Here is a 26,844-nt window from a genome sequence, read left to right on the forward strand (position 1 = left end):
GATTTCAAGGCACAACTCTCAGCTGGACAGCAGCCCCCTGGCATTTGGAATTGTGAAATCCATTACCTACACATGGGGACTCAGCAGCACAGCACTGAGAGGGGCAGAAACCCAGAAATAAATTGCCTGCCTCCTGCAGGACAGATTTAAACTGAAACCAGCCTGAGGGGATGCACTAGCCTAATGCCAGCCTCCCTCGTTCCTGCAGCCCCAAACCTGTGGTGTGAGAGACTGAGGAGAGCAAAGCATTGGGTGGTGAGTTGTCCCTGTGGATGAGGAGGCACAGCCACCTCCCAACCCTAAAACAGCCCCCATAGCCAGGGCTCTGCCCCTCTGTGCCCCACTGCCCATCCCCACCCCACAGCTCTGTCTGCCAGCCCACTCCTTGGAACTTGCAAGGAATTTATGCTGCAGCCGGAACATTATTTGCTTTACAAATAGCAACAAATGCTTTACAAATAAGACTTGGCACCTTCAAAGGCATAGACTGGAGGGATGGAAATCAGCTCCTGTGAGGAAAGTCTGAGGGAATTGGGATTCAGCCTGGAGAAGAGAAGGCTCAAGGAGACCTTAGAACACCTTCCAGTGCCTAAAGGGGCTCCAAGAGAGATGGAGAGGGACTTTGGACAAGGCATGGAGTGACAGGACAAGGGGGAATGGCTTCACACTGACAGAGAGCAGGGTTAGATGGGATACTGGGAAGAAATTCTTCCCTGTGAGGGTGGGGAGGCCCTGGCACAGGTGCCCAGAGCTGTGGCTGCCCCTTCCTTGGAAGTGTCCAAGGCCAGGCTGGATGGGGCTTGGAGCAACTTGATCCAGTGGAAGGTGTCCCTGCCCATGGCAGGGGGTTGGAAACAAGATGATTTTTAAGGTGCCTTCCAACCCAACCCAACCCATTCTTTGATTCCATGATCCTACTATCAGGCAGCCACCTCCCCTTTTCCTTTCCCTTCCCCAGCCATGGTGCCAGAGGACTGTTCTATCACAGCAGCAGGTTGGACTTCTGGGCTGAGTTTTCCTTCCCATGTGTTTATCAAGGCAGGACTCCATGATAAACTTGCCCCAAGGCTGTGCAGATTCCTATGGTTACTGTATTTCTGGAGATGTTTTTCCTCCCACAGGCCCACAAACACAGAAGGGCTTTGCTAGGCAGCACGGAAATGAAAGCACTAAATTGGATTGAATTTCCAAACGCCATGTGCTCTCCTTCCAACAGGCAGCAGAGTCACCTGGGATGTGAGTCTCTGAGCACACACTTCCTAAAGGAAGTTTACTTTGGGCCTCTTTAAATGGGAGCAGCTCGTGCATTCCAGTTCTCGCATCTGATTTCTCAGTGGATGGAAGGAGACACCAGGAATCATCAGACTGTTCTGCCTGATGGCACAAATTCCAGCAAAGTCAGCCCCAGGGCAGTCCCACAACCCATTTCAGTTGCTGATGAGGAGAGCCTGATGAAGTGAGACTAATGTAGGATGATATCTGTGATAAAGGGATCTTCCTACAGACTTCCTGGGGCTCTCCAGCCATCGTGCTGGGAGCTCCCCTCTCCTAATCTGCCTCTGCAGGTGCTCCCACCTCAGTCTTTGCCATGGGCCAGGAAATTCACTATTGCTCCAATTAATGGAGATACCTGGCTCATAGGGTCAGCCTCATTTCTCATCATCTCCCTCCTTTTGCTGGATGAGTTTGGAAGCCTTGGAGGCTCAGGGACGGAGAACAGGATGAGAAGGTTACTGGGCAGGGAAGACTCTTGCTCAGGCATGGATCAACCTGAAGAAGCAGCACTTGTGGATAAAGGAAATTAGGGCAGTCCAGGACATCCCCTCTGCAGCTGAGGTGGCTGAGACCATTTTCCATGCTCCAGGCTGTCATGGGAAGTATACTTAAAGGCATCTCTGACTATTCCTGCATCTGGCTAACAGCAAAACAGGTGTTTTCCTACGAGACCTGGACGGTGCTGAGTTTAGTCTGAGGCATGCAGAGTCATTCAGGCATGCACACTCAGTGTCCCACACTCCCAACACAGCAAACAGGAAAACATGCCCCACCACGTCCAAATCCTCTCCGTCACGATGAGCTGTGTTGGTGAGGGTGGGAAGAGCAGGAAAAAGCCATATTCCCCAGGGAAGAGGCAGAGAAACTGCGTTTCACACAGATCTTGGGTGCACCGACTTCTCCCCTTCCCTTCCCTTCCCCCAGGAAAAGAATTAGCAGTGAATAAACCCGTCAGTCAGTCATTAAGAGAAGGAGGGCTCTGGTTTGGCAGGGAGGTGTGAGCAGTGCATGCAGAGGTTGGGCCGCTCTGGAGGCGGCTGCGGTGCTGGGTGGGTGCCGATGTGTTTACCTATGTGGCAGGGAACCTGGACTCGGGTTCATTTCAGTTATCCCATGAGACCTGCTCAATAACGGACTGTTGAAGGAAAAAGCAAAATAAAACAAAAAAACAAAAACAAAAGAAGAAGCTCATAAATCCCAAATGAATTGGCGCTGGCGCCGCCCCAGCCCCCCGACCCACAGTGATGCACTGGCACAGCCCCTGCTTCCTCTCCTCTCCTTCCTCACCAAGCAACACACATGGGGACCACACAGAAAGTGATCTGAGTTGAAGTGGTGAAGGGAAACTCAACACTGGAGTGGCCCAGCAGGTCTGGGCTCTCTGTGTTCACTGGGTGCAGCGCAGACACCCCACGCTGAGGAGCTGCTGCTCGCAGAGCTCCGAGTGTTTCCCCACATGGGCAGCGAGCTCGAAGCATTCTGCCTGCCCTGCAAGGGCCCAACCACTTCAAACATCAGCATGAGACACCAGGTGAGAGGCAAAGCAGGTTTGCTCATGCTGAGCTTCCTCCCAACTGCCCTGTGTTTAATGCTGACTCCTAATCAGCAATATTTGCCCTTCCTTATCCCTGTGGTCACACGTGATGTAACTGGCTGCCAAGGAGAGCTTGGCACAGCATCACTGGGCTTTGGGATCAACAGCAAGCACAGAAGGACCACAGAAGCACAGGGCCATCTGCACCATGTTAACACACATGCAAAGTGTGTGTTAAATATGCCCAGGACTCAGGCACTGCTGATACACATGAAGACAAAAATCTTGCAGTGATGAACATTAAAACTAGAATGATGTGCACATTTCCACCTAAATTTCAGCTGAAAAGAGGGAGCAGATACTGGGATAGTCCTCCTGTGAAAGACCAAAGAACAGGGTAAACTCCAGCCTTTTTTCCAACCAGGGAGCAGCTTCATGCCTCCATCTGAGCAGGGTCAGAGTGAGGGAGTGGGCCCTGCCTGGCTGCACAGTCTGTCCTTTTGCAGTAAAAAGCCATCCAAGCTAGCACTAGTGGCTGGGAAATTCTTAGTTTTCTTCCCCTGCCCACTTCTTCCCACTTGGGATCCCCACCGAAGAGAAATGCTGGGCATTCCTCACTCCCATCCCACGGGGCAGGACATCTGAGCTCACCTTTGACCTGATATTCCTTAGTTGCCGGCTAACACTGGATCTGTCTTTCTTCAAGAAATCAGGGTTGCTTTTTGATTTCATAATATCTGGGAAGAAGCAAAAGAAGTGGGATTAGCCTGGTGCCCACTGCCTTCCTGCAAGGACAGGGCTGGGGCTCTGCCCTCCCAGCCCAGGAAAGTGCCCCGATGAGCCCGACTCTTAGTGCTGCCCTAAGGGCAGAGAGGGCTTTTGGGCATCCCTGCATCACAAGGTTTTCCTGATGCAAAATGCCAGAAGGCTTTCAAAGCCCATCAGCTTTGGGTTGGAAGGCCAAGTCCTACACTCAGACCCATTACTGCACAAGGGTTTGTACTCTGGGATTCCCTGTTAGCTCAGGACACCCAGGACTGCTTAGAGCTGCTGGAGGAGGACTGACCATATCCCGATACAGTGGTGTTCACAGGGGATTTCTCTCCCTGAGCTTCTGTGGCTGCTTTCAGCTGCTCTTTCAACCTGCTGATATCACAGTCTGCCTTGGCCTTCACGATGCTCAGCTCCGTGTAGATGTCTTTGTACTTGTCGCTGGCGTATTTCTTATCCTGGCAAGGGAACAAGAACAACCCGATGGAGCCAGACAGACAGCTGGAGCCGAGGGGTTTGTGGATGCACTGAAGAGGAGCTTGGCAAATGCCGGCGGAAGAAGAGCCGGCAGCAGGAGAAAGGCTTGGCCAGGGCAACACACACCCTCGGAGCTGCTTCCAACAGCGATATGGGACTGCGGGAACGGAGACAGGCGGAGAGCTGAGAGCCAAGGGCAAGCACACAGTGCTGCCCGTGCGTGCAGCCCCTCGGCTACAGGGCTGTTTGTGGCTTTTCGTTTTAGCCAAGACACAGAATTCAAGCAGAATTCCCAGAAATGGCCTTGGCTTGTCCAGAGCAAACCAGTTCCACTGCTGCGAGGCTGGGCAGATCTCTAACACTGATTGTTTGTGCCATTTAAATCTGATCTGATGTGACAGAAAATGGGGAAATCATGCTGAAAGGAATGTTTTCCCACACTGTGTCCTTTGTGGGGTAAGTCTTAAATTGATACATGGAGTGTTTTACTGATGACACCAAAATGGGTATTGAATTACATTCAGGGGAAAAATTAAATATGGTTTCATATCTGGGTGTAAATGGGCTGAAATCTAAGCACAGACACTCAGGAGCAGAGCACAGTAAGAGGATTTGCAGAACCACCCCTGGCATTACCCTTAGTGCTGTCTGCAGCTCGTCTTTGAGGGAGCTGATCTCCTGCTTCAGGTACTGGATTTCAGATTCTTTGACCCGGAGCAGGACCTGTGGGAACAAAAACCAGCATCTTTGCACCTGAGCAGACACAGTGTGACACCTGCTGTACCCAGTGACAATCAAGCCAAGGGCTAGAGACTCAGCCCCATGCCAGCACCACAAAGTCTCTGGTCCACCCGTCTTCTGCTTCTCCCAGGAAAAGTCCTCCTGAATCTCTTGGGAACTTGCCCAAGCTTGCAGTGCTGACGCGCTCCCTGCACACCCCAGTTTCTGTCCCCACTGCTCTGCATGGATTGGATCCTGGGGACAAGCAGGGACTGCAGAAGGAAGAGTTGAGTGTCTGGCTCGACATGGTGAGAAGGGAAGATTAGGACCCCAGAATCTCCTGGCCTCACGCAGCCCATGATGACAGCGCTGACCAGCCATGAGAGCTGACTGGGGGACAGATGGCTGTGACACCTCCCAGCTGTGACACACTCCTGGGGTACACAGCACTTGTGCCCACCCACATGCCCCTCTGCAGAACTCACCTCCAGCTCGTAGGCGTCCTTGCCCTGCGTGAGAGGCGACCCAGCAGCCTCTCCCCCGCCCTCCCCGGTCAGCAGGGTCCGCAATCGCGTGATCTCCGCAGCCAGGCGGTTATTCAGCTCCTGGGAAGAGGGGGAGAGCCGTTGTGGGAAGGGGGAGCACAGCCATGGCTCAGCACGGAGCCCACCGTCACCTGGGCAGGGACCCTCACCTGGTTGTGGGCGTTGAGCTCCTGGTTCTCCCGCTGGCACTGGCGGAGGGCCTGCCTCTCAGCCTCCAGCGCCTGCGCCAGGTGGGCATTCTCCAAACACTTCTGGGAATACTGCTCCGAAAGCACCTCCAGCTCCCGCTGCACCGACTGCAGCTCCTCCCTGCGGAACACACACCGGGGTAGTGCCCTCTCCACACACCCCCCCCCCCCATGCCCATCCTTCCTTCAGCATCCCAGGAAAACCCAACAGGGAGCTAAGGATGAGGATTGCATATTCCTTTTGGGGAAAAACTCAAGCCCAGAGCAAGTCAACTCTTCCCTCTCCTGGCAGAGCCAATGCTTGGGCACCAAAGGGGACAGGAGGCCATTCTCTCAGAGGTTAAGTAGCAGAACTTTCTCAGGTTTCCAAAAACTGAGCTGAGATCTATCAAAATCTACCTATGAGAAATTCTTCCCTGTGAGGGTGGTGAGGCTTTGGCACAGGTTTCCCAGGGAAGCTGTGGCTGCTCCACCCCTGGAAGTGTCCAGGGCCACGTTGGACAGGACTTGGGGCAACCTGGGATAGTGGAAGGTACCCTGGAATGAGGTGAGCTTTAAGGTCCCTTCCAACCAAACCATTCCAGGATTCTAAGTTTGCTCTGGGCACTCGGGACCAGGTGTATTTGCACACCTCCCCATCTTATATAGATGTATCAAGGTTGATAAAGCTGACAGGCAGCTCTGCTCAGTTCCCACAGGAGGACATGGAAAAAGCTCAGCGCTTCCTCCTCGCCTTTTGAACAACCCCGTTGCTGCAGCTGCATGAAAGGCAGCACTGGCTGCACATCTGCTACTTCTGGAGACCAAAAAGCAGCTATTTTGGGTAATGTGGGGACATTGACCTGGAGCCTGAAAGATTATGGGCAACCAGGAGGCTCTGATGGATGCAGCTGGGTCGGGACCAAGGGAAAAGGCCCCTGCAACAACAGGTTTGCCCCGAACTCAACGCCAAAATCAAATGGGAGAGAGGGGTCTCCCACACATGATTTCCCTGCAAGATGGCAGGAGACAGAGAATGGTAATGGTCTTACAGGTACTGCCTTCGGAGGGCCTCGATGTCGGCGTTGACGCTGCTGATCTGGGAGCGCTGGGACTTCTCCAGCTCCCGCTCCAGCTCCTCCCTGTGTGCGTTCTTCATGGCTTCGATGGCTGTGAGGGGCAGCACAGTGTTAGCACCCAGCATGCTCCACCCATGGGTGGTTCTTTTGAGTTTTTGTTCATTTCTTAAAGGAACAAAACCGAAGTCACCCCTGCAAACCTCACACTGCTTCACAGCCCCTTCAGTCTGTGCCCCAGCTGCAAAAGGGCTTCTGCAAATCCCGCTTTTTAACAAGTCCAAATGATTGTCCACTTCAAACATTGTTTCCTGGACTGTGAGACTCCTAAGGCAGAGCCCCTGAAGTGCAGTGTTTTAACATTTCCTGGAGCACTGAAGAATGAATTCAATGTGGAATTGACAATAATTTAACCACAGGAATGACTAATGCCTTTCTGACTTGGAATGGAAAACAAATCAAACTATGTAACACCCAAAGATAGGGGTACCAAGCCTGGAGAAAGACCAGGAGATGGGCACCAAACTTGGAGGACCAGATGGTCCTCCATCCAAAACATCTTTCCCAAAAGCCCTTTCCCATTCCCTGTGCAGCCTACCCAACCCTCATCCCATCCCTGCCCTGCTCCTCAATGAAGCCAACGCCACCCCCACATCCCCATCACCACAGAGCTGCCCCACCATGGGGGACCCCTCTGGTACCTGAGATGGTGGCAGCCGTCTCCTCTGCCAGCAGGCGATCCTTCTCCTCCCGCAGCTTTTCCAGCTCCCGCTGGTGCTGCCGCTGCAGGTCCTCGATCTTCTTCTGGTGCGTCTCCTCCATGGCTGCAAAGCCCCTCTCACATGTTGCCTGCGAAGGGAGGAGGGGAAAGGGTTGGCCCAGGAGCACAGGGCCGGTGCCACGGCAGTGGGGAGCCCACCAGGAGCCACACGCCAGCGGGCAGCTCAGCTCCCCAGGTCCAGCATGGATCTTCTGCTTCCCCAGCCATGGAGCAGGATGGACCTTGCAAAGGTCAAGGCTTGTCCTGCAGTCACTTGACCCCTGACAGCTCCAGGGAAAGGGACACACAGGAGCAGACCTGGTTTAGGGGCAGACCTGGTTTAGGGGCAGACCCGGTTGGGGAATGCAAATATATGTCAAAAAAATAACCAAAAAAACCCTTTTGTGCACCTTCTGCACCCCTCCTGCTCTTTTCAATGCCTGTTTTTTTCAGCCTCTGGGTGGAAGGAAGATGACGTGACAGCAAGAGGATCTTAATTCCCAACCGAGTATTGCTACAAATGCTGCAGGGACGATTACTTGCTAACTGAATTACTAGGAAAGAACTCCGGTCAGGACACAGGAGCAGCAATTTGGGGAGTTGGGATTCATCAGGGGTGAGGTCCTGAATTCCTGCCTGGTCCTTCTGCCCCTGGCACAGCCCCCACTCCTGCCTTTGCAGCAGACAAATGCAAACGCCTGTTCCCAGCTCAGCTGCCAGCCCAAGCACATTGGGATCCCGGATGGACATACGCCTGCGGGACACAGACAGGACCAGCAAAGCCACAGGCAGGCCCAAGCCACGAGGGAAGAAGGGGCACACACTGGGGACAAAGTGCTGAGCCCCGTCAGGCAGCTTGGGACAAACCTGATGCCAAGTACTGCACAGGGCTTTTCCTCTTAACGACACAGGCTGGCTTTATTCCCTGATTTCAGTGGAGCTCCCCTTGATTAACACCAGTGTTTTCTGTGGAAAGTGAGAACTGTCCCCTAGGGACCTCTGGGACCCCATGGGAAATTTTAGGGGGACAAATTCACTTCACCAGTGGCAAAAGTGCTCAGGACAGTCCAACACCACTGACCCTCACTAACATACACCCCTCAGCATCACTTTGTTGGCTAATGCTCTGTTACCTACGCCTAATCCTCATTTCCAATTTTCAGCTTTGGTGTTTTTTTTCCCTCCCATTTAATTTTTAATCCCAAGGCATTCTTCACTTTCCCAGCCTTGTTTGTTTGTTTGTTTGTTTGTTTTTAAACTCCTAACTCAGTGCCAGTACCTGCCTGGACTTGGCTGTGGCACAGAGCAGCCCTGCAGGATTCTTCATTACACCCAGAATCATAGAATATGCCGAGTTGGAAGGGATCCGCAAGGATCATCAAGTCCCACTCCTGAAACAACTCTAATTTTGGAATTACACTCCTCCGTGGGAGGCTGTAGATGCTCTATTTAATGTATTGTAAATGCATTGCCACAAATCCACGTGTACAAACCCGTATCTCACAGAATCCCAGAATGGTTTGGGTTGGAAGGGACCTTAAAGCCCATCCTGTTCCAACCCCCTGCCATGGGCAGGGACACCTTCCACTTTCCCTGGTTGCTCCAAGCCTTGAACCTGGCCTTGAACACTTCCAGGGATCCAGGGGCAGCCACAGCTTCTCTGGGCACCCTGTGCCAGGGCCTCGCCACCCTCACAGGGAAGAATTCCTTCCTAGTATTAAATCTCAATCTACCATCCTTCATCTTAAGACTGTTCCCCCTTGTCCTGTCACTCCATGCCTTTGTCAAAAGTCCCTTCCAGCTCTCTTGGGAGTCCCTCTGGCACTGGAGGCACTGGAAAGAGCTCCAAGGTCTTCGTGGAGCCTTCTCTTCTCCAGGTTGTTACTCTCATGCTACTGATGCTACATTCTCCATCAAGTTCTTAAGGGAAGAATGGAGCACATTTAAGCCTCTAATTTGGGCAGGTTTCCAATCACCTGGATGGCTTTCTGACCACCACTGCTTAATTCCAATGGGATTCAGCAAAACTACTGCTCTCCCCAACCTAAAACCGGTTTTCTTTCGGCTGGAGTTGAGCCACACTTCACCCCCAGCTGAAATGTGTGTGGATCTTGTGGCTGGAAGCAAGCTCTCCCACATTTTTGCTGATTCTTAAGAGCAACTGGTCTGTGAAAGCCTCACCAACAGAGTCTCTGCATCGCTGCCCTTCTGGCTTCCTTTTCAACCTGGCAGCCTCCCTAGGTGTTGCCAGAGTCCTCTACCACCCTAAACTCACTTCTGGACTGGGAATGCTCTCCTAGGAAAAGCAAACCACCAACCCCCTTTTTTTTTTAGATGCTGGATGATCTCAAACCAGTGTTACAGCCAGTTTGACTGGTGGGGCAATTTGATCAGTGGCATTTCATTGCCAGTGGGTTTCTCTGCACCTCACCTGGGTGTTCCACAACTGTGCACTCTTTTTTGTATACAGAATTACTGTGTCCAACACCAGCGTGGTCCTTGCAGCCTCCTGCAGAGGAGCTCTGCTTTGCTATGGAATTTGGCATCTGTTTGCAGCTACTTTCCCTAGGAACGTACATTTTGAGAGCATCAAGTTTCCACTTCATCCTGCATTTTTGAAGGCAGCAGAGACAGACTGGAGATTTGATCAGACTGGGATAGGCAGAGTTGAGGAATGCTTTTAAAGGGAAGTCACAAACAAAATGTACATGTTGGGTACAAGGAGGAACACTGAGGTCTTCGTGTTGAAGGAGAGAGTGATGTTATCGAGCTACTTTGAAACTCTTTCCCTCTCCACGCAAAGACCACCTTCAGAAATCCACCCTCCCAAGCCCTCAGCAATGCATTTAGAATACCCCAGCATGGAGAAAAAGGAACACCATGCTTTACAGAGGCCTGGCTAATACTTTGGGACTTGTTTTGGCACGCTGGCTCTTCTAGAGTATGTCCCTTGGTTCGGCAAGCGAACTCCGGGACTACACACGCCCTCCCACACACTCAGCAGCAGAAAGCAGGAAGTGTTAAACATATCAAGACCTTTAGGTTTTCAAAGTCTTTCTGGTATTTTTCCCTCAAAGTGGAAGCGCTCCCCTCCAGATGTTTGTTCTCCAGCTCATCCCTCATGACGTTCATCTGGGCCTCCAGCTCCTGGATGCGTTCCCTCAGGCCGTGCATGGAGTCCGGGTCACTGCCGGGGTCCTGCCCGGTGCCACCCACCTCGCCGGCCGCCCAGGTGTCCCCAGTGCCCGGGGCCACCGTGGGTGACACCTCCGGGTGCTGCCTCTGGTACTCGTCGAGGGTCTCTTGCAGGCGCTGCAGGTTCTGGCTGTAGTGCTCCTGCAGCGCCTGCAGCTCCTCGCTGTGGATGACCTGCAGCTCCTTGATCTTGGCCTGGAACTTTTCCTCCAGCGTTTGCATCTGCTCCAGGTGATACCGCTCCATGTTCTGCTTGTCGCGGACAATGGCATCCAGCTGGTTGAGCCCCTCTGTCCTCTCAGCCTTCAGGGCATCCTCTGTCCTGTTGAGCTGCTCGATCACATTCCGGATCTCCTCCTCGTACCGCCCCTGCAGCTCACTCAGGCTCTTGCTGTGTTTATGCCCTTCCTCCTCCAAGAGCCTCCGCTGGTTGTCCAGCTGGGACACTTTTGCCTTGAGGTCGGCGTTCTCCCTCTCCAGCACGGCGATCACCTCGCTGTACTCGCCCTGCTGCTTCCTGAGCAGCTCCTCGTACTCGTCCCGCAGGAGAGACACCGTCTTCACGCGCTCCTGGCACAGCGCATCCATGCTCTGCAAGGATTCCTTGTAGGACTTCATCTCCCTCTCGTGCTCCAGCTGGACTTTGCAAGCGGCGTAACAAACCTGAGCCTGAACAATGGCATCGTGGACTAACAAAGACGAATACCGCTCCAGGTCTCCCATGCACGAATGGTAGGAAAGACTCTGGGATATCTTCAGGAGCTTCTGACAGTCTCTCATGGCCTCCTCAGGAGGCAGAGAGAGTAAGGCAACAGATATCTCCTTCAGAACACTGGATTTGTCCTTTAGTTGCTGGGCAAGATCTTCCTGAATGGAAACAAGAGCTTCACTACTATGGTCTGGTGCGCTGCCAGTCTCCTCCACCTTGGCTAATTTCTGGCATGGCGCCATTTGGAGACGGCTCCCATCCCAGGAGATCTGGGTTCTTTCTGAAGCATCTTTTTGTATTTCAAGTGCTTCAGAAATCTGGTGCATAACGCTGTCAAACTCAGGAGTCCTGTACGCTTTGATGATCTCCTCCAACATGCATTTGTGCTGCTGGAGAGCTGTTTTGGTATTATGGAGCTCTTCTTCAATTGTTTTTAACCTCTGATGAAAAGATTCTCTCATTTTCTCTGCAACAAACCCAAGTTCTGCCTTGATCAATGTAGCATCTGCTACAGCACTGAGAAAACATGGGGAAAAGCCCAAACTTGTTTCTGTTTTACCCTCAGCTTCTCCTTCTCTAGTGTTCAAGTGTGCTCTCAGCTCCTCCACCTGGCTCCAGAACTCCCCTTCCAGCAGCAGCTTTTTAGATAGGACGCTGGCCAAATCATTGGCTGTGTGAGAAACACTTGTTGGCTCCAACAAAACCACTTTGGCCGTTCCCTGGATCTCTCTCAGAAGCTGGGCTATCTCAGAGCTTGCATTTTTCAAAGACTCTGCTATTTGGTTGATGAGAGAGGCCTCAAATGCCACCTTCTCAGAAAGCCACCTCAGCTGGCTGGCGTCAAACACATCCACTCGCTGCTCCTTTGAGATGTACTCCTCTTCTCCAAAATCCCCTCCTTCTGGAGCGGGGCTTTCCGTGGTGAGGCTTTCACTCTGCTGATACTCCGATGGGACTGGCGCCCCGCTCAAGGCTTGGATTGCGTTTGATAAGGTTGTTTCCATGCTGGACAGAGTAACAAGGAACAAATCACCCTCTTTTTCCTTGTCTGATTTGGGCAAGGATCTTAGCTGCTCCCTGCACTTCTCCAAGCAAGTCAGCGCTTGATCGTTTTTCATCTGGAAACCACCCAGCTCGCTGACGTGACTTTCTACGAGCTTGAACTTTTCCTGCCTCTCGCTCTCCAGCTGCGAGATCAAAGCATTGACTTGGGACAGGCTGGTCTGAAGCTGTTCCCGCAGCTGGGACTCCGTGCTGGCCCACTGATGATGAAGGGCAATGAGCGTCTCCTGGTTATGGCCGTGCTGGCTTTCAAGCTTCATCGTCACATCTTTGAGCTTTTCCTCTGTGATGTACAGTTTGGTTTCCAGGGAATGGATGATGGAGAGGTAAGTCTCAGAATCGCTCGTCCCCGATGAGGGGTAACCCACAGCTGGCTCTGAGGACATGCTTTCTTCAGACAGAGATCTGTCCTGGCTTGTGTCTGAAGAGGTACTGCTTGTCCAGTTTTTCTCTGATCCGTCTGGATGGATGTATTTTTGACACTGGATGCTCGAGAAACGGATCCTTTGCCTCTTGGCCCCCATGATTCCTACATCAGGCTTTGCTAAGGCTTTCTGAACTAACTCTTGGTCCTGGAGCTCTACAACTTTAGATGGGGAGCCAAATTCCTCCACTTGCTTCCGGGTGGTCTCAAGAACCTCATCCTCCTCCTCCTTCAGTGCATAAGTCAGAGCTGGGAGGACATCCTGAGTTTGCAGAGCCTGCCCCAGTTGGGATGGTTGACTTTCGTCAGCCTCAAGACTGGGGCCAAGGTCTTCTGCCTCCTCAGCACATGGACCTGTGCCCACACTAGCTAATTTCTTTAAAGCCTCCTCCTTGGCCTTTAGCTTTACTTTAGTCTCCTCTAAACTGCTATCTAAAGCAACCATTTTAACCAAAGCCTCACTGAGGTCTTGATCTTTCTTCTCCACAATTCTCAAGTGCATTTCCTTAACGTGTCTCAGCTCTTCTTCTTTCTCTTTCAGCACCTCCTGCACCCCCCGGAACTGATCCGACACCTCCTCAAACGACTGCTCCAGATTGTGGTAGTTGGTCTCTTCCATTTTCAACTTTGCTTGTAGCTTTGCAACTTCATTATCTGACTCGGCCACCTGATTCATGAGCTCATGGAACCGGCACTTGATCTGATCCCTCTCTCTTTCAATCTCCCTAATGTGCTCAGCGAGCTTCTGGATGCTGGCCTCCTTCATGGCCAGCTGCTCCTCCAGCTGGTGGACGAGCTCGCTGCCTTCAAACTTGGCACTCAGCTTCTCCTTCTGCAGAATCTCCATTTGCTGCTCGCTGTTCTGCAGCTGGTTCTCGTACTCATTGGCCTTGTCCTCCACCTCCTTCAGGCTCCGTATCAAAACCTGCTTTTCCCTCTCACAGCTCTCCAGCAAAGCCTCGTAGTTCTTCTGCAGCTTCTCCTCCATGAGGACCCGCGCCTGCTCGCTGGCATTCAGCTGCCCGCTGAGGTCTGCGATCCTGTCCTGGAGCCGCTGCACTTCCTTCTGGTGGTCCCGCTGCAGAGCCTGCTGCATCTCCAGGTCCCGCAGCTCCTGGGTCTTCTCCAGCAGCAGAGCCTCCGCACTCTTCAGCTTCTGCTCGCTGGCCTTCAGCTGGGAGCTGAGCGCGGCCTCGCCGTGCTGCCACTCCTCCAGCTGCTCTTTGGCTTTCTCCTTCTCACTCCTCAGGTCGCTCTTGAGCTTGGCCAGGGTCTGCTCCTTGATGGCAAGCTCAGCTGCCGCATTACTGAGCCTCGCCTGCAGGCTCTGAATCTCGGCCTCATGGTGCCGGATCACGTCCTTGGCCTCGGCGTAGCTGCGCTTCAGCGACTGAATCTGCTGATTGATCACCTCTTGACGCTGGCATTGGGCTTCCAGCTCGCTTTGGAGGTCTTGGTTGACTTTGTGGAGCCTCTGCCAGGCACCTGATGGCGAGGCGGCCACCTCGGTCTTAAAAAAATTGATTAAATACTAGATTAGTAACACTCTTGGCTCTCCCTTCTGAGTGTCACACCTCTGGCCAGGCAGGCCACAGAAAAGCTCCTCGCAGCGACTTGGCTGCTACCCACTGCTCCAATTGGGATGATTTGTTCTTGGCACAATTTGGTTTGTTTAACCAACTTTTTTTTTTTTTTAAATGAGCGACAACTGCTTTCCAGTAACAGAAAACACTGACCACAACATCAAAACAGCTGTACAGTAACAGGCTAAATGGAAAAAAAAATAAACCCAAACTCAAACAGAACCAAAAAAAAACAATGAAAAAGAAACACCAGCAGTAAAACGGAGACAGACAGACAAGATAAAAATGCGAAGGATGAGGAGGAGGAGGAGGAGATGGAACAAGGTGGAGGAGGAAGGAACTGGTTTTTTTTTAGCGTGTTTGTTTGTTTGGTTGTGAAACAAAAAGTGCACAGTTCAGGTAACACAGTCCTACCGACCAAAAGCAACAACAGAAAGCAAGGTGACAGCAAATGACATCATATCCCACCCAAACGCAGGGCGACGGGCCAGCCGTGGTGGCGATGTCATTTCTGTGCCTGCCAAACAGGACTGAGTGGCTGCTCATCGCATTAGAGAGACGCTGTTATGCTAAAGCTTAGGGCTAGGGAGGATCTAATTTCTCTACCTGCAAAATAAAATAAACCAACAAAAGAAAAAATAAAAAGCCCGACAAGTGGAGGGAGGGAAAAGGTGTGATGAGAATGTAAAAATGAAGGAAACCAACCTTTTTGAGATTCAAACCAAAGCAATGGAGCATGCAAAGAGAAAACTCACAGAAAGCGTCATGCAAAAGGCGACAGAAATTATGTATCTTCAAAAACAAAAAATACACAGACAGGAAGAGGCGAGAGAAGCACAGTGTTAAGCCTAGGAATTTGGCCTGCCTTGCTGTACTCTGGTTGCTGATTAAGGAAAGCCCACAGATGTGACACTCAGTTATGTTAAGTTAAATTTCATGCTTTACACCAAAAACATGCAAGAACATCCGCCCGGGACAGGTTAGTATGTGCCCCCTCCCACCCACAGTGGCTGGAGCTGGGGGATGTCTCCAGCCCATTGGCCAGGAGCAGGAGCTCCTGGATTTTTCTCCCAGTAGGGATCAAGGTTAGGATGCCCCATCCCGAGGAAGCTCAGAGCAAGAGAGGGGTTACACGAGGCCAGAGAGGCTTCGCTGCATGGCACATGCATCGGAGGGGTGGCTCAGCACTGCCTCACGGAACAGGCAGTGCCTGGGTGTCCGTGCAGGGCTGGTCAGGCTGCCAAGGAGGGGTTGGTGCCTCCCAGGCAGCTCAGGAGGGATGGGCTTGGCGGCAGTCAGGCTTCTCCATCAGCTCCTCCCATAGACAATGCAGGAACCTCCCCAAAATTAGGCATGATGGAGGTGGGGGGGCACATGGAATTCAGAGGATTTGTCGAAAAAAATGCTGTGATGTTTGTCTGCAGTCTGGGGCTGCAGAATTTCCCCAGCGGCTCCACTCCCTCCACCCCAGCAGGGTTTGGTGGGGTTACTCCCTTCTACAATAGGACTTTAATCCCTCTGGCTCTCAGGAAACACAAGGGAAATCCCCAGAACAATCAGACTGGAGCAGGCAAAAGCCTCCAACCTTTCCAAAAACTCTCTCCAACTTCGAGGTCCAAGTTTGGGTCACTGCTCACTGCAGCTCAGCCTCTCTGCAGGCTTCCCCTCCTGCCACCCCTCCGCATATTGAGGCACTGTGGCCAACTTCAATCTGATGGTGGATTCAGCATCCAGTTTTTATCCCCATTCCCTGATTTTTCCAGGCTCCAGGCAAAGGGAGGTCAGATGCCTCTGCCCCAGGGAAGTGGGAGTTAAGTTACTCTTCCAGCACTGCCAAGTGAAAATGAAACTCCTCCAAGCAGGCACTGTCAGCTCGGAGACTCCAGAAATGAATTAATTACTCCTCCTGGGAGATCATGGGCAAGGAAGGCAAGATGTCCCCTTCCCTGGGCTGGCTCCACTGCCTTTGCAACTTCTTCAGGGAAAATCTTCCTGTGAGAAATAAGGATGCAAGGTTTGGCATTGACACTGGGTTTGCTGCCACAGGAGCACAGCATGCCATGCACGGCCACCTTGATCCACAGCTGGTTTGGTCAAGTAAATTTGAGCAGATCAAAAAGCTGCCCCTGCACAGAACAAGACTATGGACCCATGAGAGTAGCCAGAAGCTGCCCTGCCAGTGCCACGACTTTCTCCAGGCATGGACATTCCCAAAGGAAGGACTAGGAAAAACTCACTTTGTTTGGAGGAGGGGAGGAAAGGTTTCCCCAAGACCATCCTGTCTCTTCTGCTAGATCCTCCAAAACTCATTTCTAGGCTTTGCTAGGAATGGCATCTTGTGACAGCAGAAACCACCAAAGTGATCCAAGTTAACAGGTCATCCCAGTGCAAATCCCACTCTGGCTGGAGGGAAACGTGCCTGGGAAATACATCTGAGTGTCCTGTGTTTGCCCATGTAACGGGCACACAAAATCCCCAGCCAGGAGCAACTGGTGGGCTATAGGATGCTTGGAAAGCCTTGTGTGCACCCCACTGTCTATGGGGAACATCTCGGGCACAGAAAGGGGGAAACAGCTGTTGCAAAGGCAAACACAGTATGGGATGGATCAGAGGTGGACTTTGCTGAGGTCCCATCTGTCTGGCTCTGTTTTGTTTTCCCTTGGGAATGCTAATAGAATACCTTCTATTCCATCCCGGATCAGAGGTTTCCGTAAGCAGATGACTCTGGTCATCTAATGCTACAGAATTAGCCATGTCTGCAAGAAGGTCAAATCTCTGGGAGCTCAGTGGTGGTCACCCAGGATGTCCCCATGAACACCGCAGACAGAAGCCCACCAGGGACCCCCCCGGGCACAGGGAAGATGGAGCTCCCTCTCCTCCCTGCTCTCCTACCTGCAACACGTAGCCCTCCCGGGCGCTCTGCTCCCGGCCCAGAGCCACTTTCAGCTGATCCTGCAGGTGCCGGTTCTGCTCCAGGAGCTCCAGGGCCTCCTTCTGCTTCTGCTCCAGCTGGAGAGACACAAACAAAGACAGCGTCCAGGGAGTGGGAAGGGGGTCAGCCATGAGGAACAAGTGGCTTGGAGAGGGCACAGAGCAGAATGAACGGAGTTTTTGATGGCACCACTGCTCTGCTCTGCTCTGGGACCTGGATTTCATCTTGCCAGGAAAATCCCTCCCCTCTGAAAGAACTTATTTATGCAATAGTGTAATTTGTAAAGCTCACTGTGGCAAAGGATGAATGGCACCAGCTCGTGCCAGGCACGACCCTGGCAAATCCCAGCCCAGTTCAGCTTGGTGATATTCCTGGTTACTCCATGAGAAAAGGTTACCCCTTTCATTCCCACTAATTCACCTTAATCCCAGCTAGCAACAACCTTTGTTATCCCAGGCACGGAACTCTTCCAAGTAAGCTGAGTCTCCTCCATTCTTTTCCAAATATCTTAAGACTATTTGAGGTAGGCTCCACAAAAAGGGAACCTTTGTGGTGTGTGCTGCAACTCAAGGCAGTTTATAACTGCAGACACAAATCTCTACAGCTGCAGAGGCACAGAGGATTAGGAGCTTGAATTTGTAGTCTGGTTGATACACCTCGATTGTACTCATTTCATCAGAGACAGGCTGGCTACAACCAACATAAATCAGGCTGCACTGGCTGGGAGAGGTAAGGAAGTACCAGGCCATAAGAACAGCCCTTTCTGTAGCTGTGGGAAACATGAAAGCTGTTGGCAGGGCCAAACAGGAATGTTCAGCAGATCTGTGCCCTGCCAGCTCCTCAAGGAGCCTACAGCACCCCTACTAGTCGCTATTATGAAGGAGGAATAAATATAGCTATTTTTAAGCCTATTTCAGGCTTCCTACAGTCACCCCAGTGGCCTGAAAGCCTTTCTGGCAGGCAGCCTGTACCCTACACACCCCTTTACCTCCTTCTCCAGCAGTGTGGTCAGGTGCTGCTTCGTCAGCCCCTCTTCCCGGTCCTCGGCGTGGGCGAGGTGCAGGGGTGTGATGGGGATCTGCTTCTCCTCCCGCAGCGGGGTGGTCTCCACCTGGTGCCAGCGCTGCTCAATCTCCACGTGGACGTTCTGCGATTTGATGTCTGCAGGGACAGGCAGGATCCGTTCCACCTCCATCCTCAGTGCCTCTTCCGACCCTGCCCCATCCACGGCATCGATCATCTCGAAGCGCTTGCGCCGCTCCTCCCGCCGCCGGGCCCGCTCCCGCTCCAGCTCTCCCGGGTCGGCGTCGGCGGCTCCGCTGTCCCTGGGGAAGGCGGCCGAGCCACTACTGGAGGAGTCTGAAGCGTTTGCACGCTCCTGCACCAGGGCCTGCTGGATGGGGCGAAATTCAGCCCAGTCAAAGGTCTTGGACCGTCCCTCTCGTCGGCGTTCCCGGGCACGGCTCCGCTTCTGCTCTGTGTCCAGCTCGGCTTGTTCCGCATCCGGCTTCTCGCTCGGCTTTGGACCAGTCTCGAAGGAAGAGCTTGTTTTGCTTTTCTCTTCCGGCAGTGAGCTGCGAGGACAGAGAGAGGGTGAAGGGAAGTGTCAGTGGGTGCTGGATATGGCTGGGCGCTCCCATGCATGCCTCGAAGAGCCAGGTGGAAAAGGGCTGCTGGAAGCCCAAGCCAATGCCACGTGGGTGCCCCCATCCCTCCGTCTCCCCTTGCCTCTCGGGCACAGGAGCTGCTGCTGCCCTTCCCCAGGTTGTGCTGGTGTGCAAAGCCTTGGTGCAAGCGGCCCCGGCTGCTCCTGGGACACTCTGGCACCTGGAGAGCGGCTGATCCCAACCTCGTTCCTCCTTGGCTGCCACACTGGGGCCAGTCACCATGACCAAGCAGCAACCTGCGGCTGAAGCAGCAACCCCAAACTGTGCTGTGAGAGGTTCCAACAGCTCCTCCAGCCCCCTGGCTGTGGGGCTCCATGCACACCCTGGCTGGCACGGCCATAGTCACGTGCTTGTCGGAAGGATGCCACCAATCCCACCAAAGCCTGGCTGGCTTTGGAGCTGTGGGGTGGAGAAGCACAAAGCAGCTCTAAGAGTCTTGGGCAACAAGGGGAAGGTTTCCCTTCAGCTTGGGAAAGTATTAATGGGTCGAAAACTTCTCCGTGCCACTATCTGCACTGAAGGCACAGACATCCCCGGGGCACCCAGCCCCACAGGCAGCACGGGCACCCCCCCTGGCACTGGGCAGTCCCCAGTTTGGGCAGGTCAGTGCAGCAAGGGGAGTGAGTAATTCAACACATCATGGAAATCACTGAAAACGCCAATTTCTCAAGCAAGGAATGATTTTTAGTGCTGAGTTAGAGGGTGGTAGGTTGAGGGGGGAGACATACTCATCAAGCAGGGAAGGCAATACCATTTCCAACCTACAGATAATCCATAATGCAATATTAGCTTATTAAATACAGACATGCCAGCCCTGCAACATGCAGATCAAAATTAAACCAGAAAACAGCAGTATGCTAAGTCTGTGGAGGAAGCCTGTCCCAAGGGAGTGGCGGGCACTTGCTGAACCCTCTTTCCTACCCAAAGCTCCCGAGCTGCCTCCCGAGGCACAGTCCTGCTGCTCAGGCTGACTCCTGGCTCTCCCTGCTTCCAGTACAACCATAGCATCCCCAGCCTCCAGCAGGGACTCAACAAGCTTCCTGGAAGAGCTGGAAAGCAGCTCACTGGGCCCTTCACTGCAGGCTCTGACCCATGGGACCACATGCATGGGGACCACTGTGACTGGGAGGAGCAGCAGCAGCACCAGCAGCAACAGCAGCATCACGGCTTCTCCCACCTCAGAAACACACCCCAGCCCCCAGCCAAGAACCTCATGGATGTGCATACGCCCAAAAAAAGGATGGAGCAGAAGAGATGGCTCTGCGTGGGCTAGTATCTTCCGATGCACTGTCATCCACCAGAAAACCACAGGCTCAGTAGAGCTGGGTTTCGAGAGACTCTGGCAGTTACAGGCTAAAACCAGCTCAAAGATAATTCCTTCTTCAGTGCTGTCACTTGCAGCTAATAAAATAAACCCAGAAAGCACGACGATGAAATGTCACTGCTCCTCACCCATGATACTGCACAATTCCAAAGCCAGGCTCTCAATCTGGAGTCAGTTAGTGATTACAGCTGCATTTTAAAGTAAAGAGAGGATGAGATTGAGTCTTAAAATGGAGAAGAGTGTTAGGAAAAAAATGGGGGTCCTGGGGCCCCCCAGATGGTGTTGGGACACAAAAATTATGCTGCTCTAAATCCCACGTGGAAGAATCTTGGCATTTCTAGAGGTGACATCTCTCACGAGCTCATTTCTCCTCTGCTGCTTTCCAAAGGGCACAGGATGTGTGTCAGGGAGCGGAGGGACGGCTGCTGGGAATGAAGTGAAGACACTCAGAACGTTGACCCAAAGTCTCTCGTTTCATCTCCTGCAAGTGCCCCATGGCTATTAACTCTGCTCAAACATTTCACATCTCCTCCACCACAGAGAAATTAATTCATATCACACAGGAAAGGGGGGGTGGGGGGGTCTTTGCCTCCCAATGATATTTATAGGTCAAAATAAAAAGGGTTTTTTCTAATAGGAATGGGTGTGGGAGTGGTGCAAGCTGCGAGCTGAGCACACTGTGGCAAGAAGCGCACAAAGGCTGCAGGGAACTGGGGAGCACTGGAGAACCCAGCCTCATAAGGGCTGTGAGCTGAACATGGATCCAGTTCTGAAGCAGCAACTTCGTTCACGGGGGTATTTTCTATTTGCCCCATCATCATTAGCAGCCTACAATTAGTGCCTCTGCAGATTGCGGGGCACTGCTGAGGGCAGGGAGCAGCGCAGCATCTGCTCCCCATGCCGGCTGCTGACACATGCAGCAATGTAAACCATCACTAGGGCTCAAGAAACCAAGACAAGGTGTGTTTGGCTGGGTGGAGCCACGGCAGCAGGCTCATGAGACATGGCCAGGGCTGCAGGAGTGTGCGGGGTGGGACCATCCCTGGGGATGGGTGAGCACTGCTGCCATCCCAGCACACCGAGCACAACGTCCTGCCTGCCCCCTGGCCACACCGTGCCAATGCTTGGCACCCCTCCATGCTGAGCCTTGGGCAGTCTGTCCTTTGGCCTTCCAGCAGCCCCCTTCACCAGCTGCTCCCCGGGTGCAGAATGTAAGGACATCCCAAAGCCAGGTGGGATGGGCTGGATACCCCACGCTGCTGCAAAGGGCTGCCAGGCAGGCACCAGTGAACACAGCCCTGCTCCACACACAGCACAGGACTCCTCAGCAACGTGACTAACCCACACCAGCCTCGACCCCGGCCGACACCAGCTCGGTGGGAAACAACAGAAGCACACACATCATTCCCTTTCCCCAGCTCAGGATTGATTCATGGTCTGTTTGTGCAGCGTAACAAGTGACTGCCCAACCGGGACCTGCGCCTGGACCCTCGCAGAGGGAAAGCCAAGTGAAACCACTTTGTGTGGGCTTGGAGCAGGTGCAGACAGTGAGCACAGGGCTATCGTGCTGCAGTAACCTGTGAGCAACCATAAATACATCTGGCTCTTTAAAGGCAGAGAGGTCCCCTCAAATTTCCTTGGTCTTCATCTTCATATCTAGTCACATCGGAAGATACCAGTGTGGGGAAATCAAGGGTCAAGACCAGGTTGCTTCTTTCCTTCTCTCTGGCTTTTATTTAAAGGAAAAAAAAAAAGGAAAGGGGGGAAGAAAAGAAAGAAAAATAAATGGAAACTGCAGGACTTCCCATCTGAGGTGCAGAAAAGGAGGAGCATGCAGTGAATCACGAGATATACAAACCACAGAACGTTAATACAGGAGAGAACACAGTTTTCCAACCTGGGCTTCAGCACGGATAGTTTCAAAGAGAAGTTTTTCCTGGGATTGCATGGAAATCAAACATACACAGGAGTGAGGAGAGAGGCGACTTCCCCGAGACCCCCGCGAGATCCAGCAGAGCTCGGGCAGGGCTGGGAAACAAGTGGCTGAGGGCTAAGCAGGATAGGGAAGGAGAGGCTGGAGCACCTCCAGGTCAACGGCACTGGGTGAGAAGAGCCATTCCATCAACACAGGGACAAACCTGGCAAAAACCTGCTGGCTGCAGCTACAGTAAGGACAGGAGATGGAGTTAGTGGTGAGGCCGTGTCCACACAGCCTGTAAGAGGTGGCCTGTACAAGTGTGGCCAGCACAGACAGCTGTGAGGAGGCCAAACACCCTGCACCCACAGCCAAAAGCGCCTACAGAAAGTACTCTGTGACGCAGGGGGTTCCCTTCCTCTGGCACTGATGCACAAGGAGAGACCAGCAGCAGCTTTCTGGAAGATCAAAAGAGGAGGGAAGACGATTTGCTGGCTGAAGTTTAAAACAGATCAGAGCCAAACAGCTTCTAAACTGAACCCTGGGCTCCTGCTGCTGTGACCCATAGAGAGGCTGGGCAGCTCGTGCTGAACAGTAGCCAGAGGAAAGGGTGAACCCAGCACAACTGAATCCAAATGTTTTCACAATACCTGGTGGGAATCCAGAGGAGCCTTGATATAGGAACAGTATTTCATATTCCTATGCACAAATTAAAACCACATTTTCAACCCTCTTTGAAATCTGCACGCATAAGAGTAACTCAGTGTCCCCACAAAGTGTATCCAAATTAAGCTCAGAGAGACGTGAGAAAGAGCTGCAGCTTCCAGGAACAGACAGGCTCAGAAAGAGGAAAGAAAAGGGATAAGGGACGAGTTACTCCTGCAAACCACACAACTGCAGGGGCTGCTGCAGTCCCCCCTTACCTTGTTACATCGGGAGCAGTGGTGGGGCGAACGTGCTTCATGATGGTCTGGATCCAGTTGCGGCGAATGCCCGACGTCATGGCAGAGAGGGTGAACTCCCCTTCCTTTGTCTACAAAGAGAGAAGGAACAGCTCAGAGCAGGTGACTGCACCTAGCAGCAGCTTCCCAACTCCCCAAGACCACCCTGCACCTATCCCCAAGCCCCCAGTGCTGGGGTACTGCTTGCTGGCCACACAGAGGTCAAACCCAGCCCCTCTGTCCCCTAGCACACTCCCAGCAGGAATTAGCATTTCTCAGCAATCAGACTGATTCTGCCACAGGTGAGACCCTAAGGCTGTGACAAAACCTTCCCTTTCCCCTCCTTCCTTTTCTGACAGCCAAAAAACTGGCTCTCAAACCCAAGGCCAGAGCTCTCTGGAGCACTGTGGGGGGTGCTGAGCGGCCTCTCTTGGGTGTTTGGGGAGATGTTCCCCTTGTCACGGACAAGCATTCCCACCAGCTGGACTCATCCTCCTCCCCATGTTTTCCTTACATGGATCTGGAAGCCGTAGTTCCGCTGAACTGGGTACTCAGTGACATCATAGCACGTGGATAAATCAATTTCTCCATCCAGGTCAGCTGCCTGCAGAGGGAAGAGGTAAAATAAGCCACAAAGCTTTGCAGCCCCAAAGCATGGTGGGCTCGCAGGGAGACACAGCAGGTCCCTGAGAAGCACAAAGGGCCTGAAGGGGCTCCGGGACTTCGGTATCTGGCAATGGGGGCCCTGAGGGAAGCAGTGACCTGCCCAGGGTCTGTTTGGGAGCACCAGGAGCTGCCCTGTAATGGGTTGAACACTGACAGAAGACACTTACCTCCTCTGCCACTGAATCCCGGTAGTATCTCAGGCTCTGGTCAGTCAGCACAAACCAGTGCTTCTTCCACTAGGAAACAACCAAGATGGAGCAGTTACAATCCTGCTCCTTCCCCACCACTGTATTCATGGCTGCTCGTCACAGGTCACCCGGCAGAGTCACCCTGCAGGAGGCAGCTCGATGCCCGTCCCTCCCAGCTCCACACCTGACTTCATCAAGGCCCCTCCATGAGAAAGGGGAGACCCAAACAGGCAGCAAGGCAGGGGACAGTGATGGTTTGCACCACCAGGACCCCGAATTCCCCGGTGCAGAGCACCAGACCCTGCACGTGACAGCGACACTGTGAGAGCCACAGGGCAGTCACAGCCTCCCCATTAGCTCCACTGCAAGACGAGGCTTTTAGGGATTGCACTTAAAGCCTTTTTAGCACAAAAAACAAGCAGTAAAACATTCATGTTTTATCTGCAGTACCTAGAAATTGAGCTGGGAGTCTATTCCTGGCCCTTGCTCTATACAAATCTGTCTCCTGCATGCTTCCAGCACAGGCTCACCCAAGGCAGCTTTCAGTCAATACAGCACTCGCTCCAGCTGCCAGTTCCCCTTTGGCTGTCTATGGATGTGTCCTTGGACCAGGGGTACCCACAGTAGAGCCTGGGCCACCCACAGCCACAGGCAAATTGCCCTCAGTTGCCCTTGACAGCTGAGCAGGAGGGAAGGAAATCCAGGGAAGGGGTGGTTTGCTAACAGCCAGGGCCATCCATGCTGCCTCGGCACCAGTGCCCACTCCTAAGGCTCCAATAGGGCAGAACATCCTGCATCCCTTTGGCAACTGGCAGCAGGAAAGTGGCACCAGCTGCTTCTCTCAGTGCCATTTATTTATTTATTGGCCTTGCCATTTCCCTGGCACTCAGGAGACTTTACCTGAGCCTCATTTCTGACACCAAAGAGGTCGCTGGGTCACAAGGGAGATGAGACTAATAAATAGGGAACAGGAACATGAAACCTGTGCTGCCATTCAAGCTGCCCTGGATCCCTAGAAACCCATTATATGATATCCACCTTTGAAACCTCCCCCAGACAGAGCAGCAGGAACTCCCACTTCAAGATAGCCCAATACTGATCCACCCAGGACATTGGGGCTCCATCAGCACCAAGAGCTACTCCACGCGCAGCCAGTACAGCCAGGATGTTGAAGTGAGCTGCCAGAAACCAGGACTAACCACAGCACCAAACACTGACACGAAGGGCAGAGCTTTCTCCTGACTCACCTGCCCATCCTCATACTGTTTTGTCAACCAGCCCTTCTTGAAGTTCAGCAGGTCGGGCTGGAAGAAAGGAGAGAGGGATCAGGAGAAGAAAGAAGTGTCTGCACCCAGAAGGCAACAGCAGCGACTTGATAAAACCCAGCAGAGCAATAAAAGAGACCATCAACAGTTAAATTCATAGAATCATAGACCAGTTTGGGCTGGAATGGACCTTTAAAGGTCATCTAGCCCAAACTGAATCATTACACTGCGTGGTGGCTAAATGTTTGCTCCCAGGAGGAGCAGAGACCTGCTGCACAGTTTATTCAGGCTGTTCCCTTCCTACCATTTCTCCTGCAATTTCCTACTGCTACACCAGCATTACAGAGAAAGGATAAACAAGGAATTAGCAAGACTTCAGGCAGTTTTACCCTCTATTATATATTATGAAAGAAAAACTATGTGCTATTGATGCAAGGCTGCAGGGTTCAAAACAGGCTGAGTTCCCAAGGCTGGAAATACCGGGAATCCGAGCCCTTCACCACCCAAACGACACCTGCTTTTTCCTCCAATGTGGGTGCATGGGGATGTTGAATTCCTGAAAAAAGCAAGCAAGACAGCGTGGGATAACTGCTGCCAGCCCTTCCTCCCAGCCCTGCCTGTGTGCAGGGAAGGATGTGGTGGAAATGCTTTCACTCCTCCGAGGCTGAGCTCCTCCAGCTGCTCCACGCGCTGCAGAGTGGAGGAGGAAAGGACAGCAGTGTGTGAAATCCAGCTGCAGCATCTGAAATGGGCTACAGCAAGGGCAGCAATGGAAACTGGGTCTGGAAGCCTATTCAGTCAAACCTGTGGGGCAGCACATCCCACACTTGAGTGATCCCATGGTGGTGGGAACCCAGTCCTGCTCCACAAAAAACACAGGGGAAAGTAAAACACTGAATTATAGAATGTTTTGGGTAGGAAGGAACTGTAAAATCATCCAGTCCCAGCCCCTGCCATGGGCAAGAACACCTTCCACTATCCCAGGTTGCTCCAAACCCCATCCAACCTGGCCTTGGACACGTCCAGGAATGGGGCAGCCACAGCTTCTCTGGGCAACCTGTGCCAGGGCCTCAGCACCCTCACAGGGAAGAATTTCTTCCTAATATCTAATCTAAACCTCCATGACTTTCTTCCCTTCACTAGATAATGTGCCTTGCCACTTCATATGCACTTCTTGCACTTTTTATTCCCACCAAGAATTTAAAAATCCCTCTTGTGGCTGTACAAGTCTACAGGAAAAGCTCCAGAAACACCAACTACTGCATTTTTCTGTTAAGTCCTTGAATAGAAGCTGTCTATCCACATAAAATGCAACTTGTATTTACAGTAGCTCTGTAATCTATTTGAGAGATTAGCAAGTGTATTTATTTTGTCCCTACAGAAGGGTGGTGAGGGAGAGGAGAGCACTTTGTGTTTATTCTGTATTGTTTGCCTCCAGGTCTGGTGAGCATTTGAAATATGCAAAGGGAGGAAAACCCAGGAGGGAAGGTTCAGCTCCTCCTTGCAACCTTCATCCCACTCACACCCACTTCCAACTGCATAAACATCAAGGCAATGGCATTAGAAAACTGGGACATGTGCTTGCTCAGCCTGGTCTAGTGGATAGTGTCCCTGCCCCTAGCAGGGGAGTTGGAACAAGATGATCTTT

At 52.5% G+C, this 26,844-nt stretch overlaps 1 protein-coding gene across 10 annotated transcripts in view; it reads right to left on the reverse strand.

Annotated features, from left to right (window-relative positions):
- The window catches only part of LOC121672969 (myosin phosphatase Rho-interacting protein-like), a 73,979-nt gene that overhangs the window by 1,773 nt on the left and 45,362 nt on the right, over positions 1–26,844 (reverse strand). For 5 of the 10 annotated variants that reach the window (XM_042045937.1, XM_042045932.1, XM_042045931.1 and 2 more), the window contains 15 exons: positions 25,179–25,235; positions 23,911–23,979; positions 23,592–23,681; positions 23,060–23,169; positions 22,119–22,157; positions 18,219–18,804; positions 17,191–17,307; positions 10,362–14,225; positions 7,267–7,414; positions 6,542–6,659; positions 5,472–5,631; positions 5,263–5,382; positions 4,694–4,780; positions 3,876–4,038; positions 3,461–3,546 (listed from right to left, as the gene is read on the reverse strand). In XM_042045937.1, the coding sequence (XP_041901871.1) occupies positions 3,461–3,546; positions 3,876–4,038; positions 4,694–4,780; positions 5,263–5,382; positions 5,472–5,631; positions 6,542–6,659; positions 7,267–7,414; positions 10,362–14,225; positions 17,191–17,307; positions 18,219–18,804; positions 22,119–22,157; positions 23,060–23,169; positions 23,592–23,681; positions 23,911–23,979; positions 25,179–25,235 (5,814 nt within the window). Of the gene's footprint in view, positions 1–2,344; positions 2,411–3,460; positions 3,547–3,875; positions 4,039–4,693; positions 4,781–5,262; positions 5,383–5,471; positions 5,632–6,541; positions 6,660–7,266; positions 7,415–10,361; positions 14,226–17,190; positions 17,308–18,218; positions 18,805–22,118; positions 22,158–23,059; positions 23,170–23,591; positions 23,682–23,910; positions 23,980–25,178; positions 25,236–26,844 lie in introns of all 10 variants that reach the window. The other 5 variants (XM_042045933.1, XM_042045930.1, XM_042045939.1 and 2 more) reach the window with 5 other exon arrangements.

The sequence above is a fragment of the Corvus kubaryi genome, unplaced genomic scaffold (genome assembly GCF_017639235.1).
Source record: "Corvus kubaryi isolate FWS band 111438036 unplaced genomic scaffold, C.kubaryi_AGA036_p1.0 65066, whole genome shotgun sequence".
Lineage (NCBI taxonomy): Eukaryota > Metazoa > Chordata > Aves > Passeriformes > Corvidae > Corvus > Corvus kubaryi.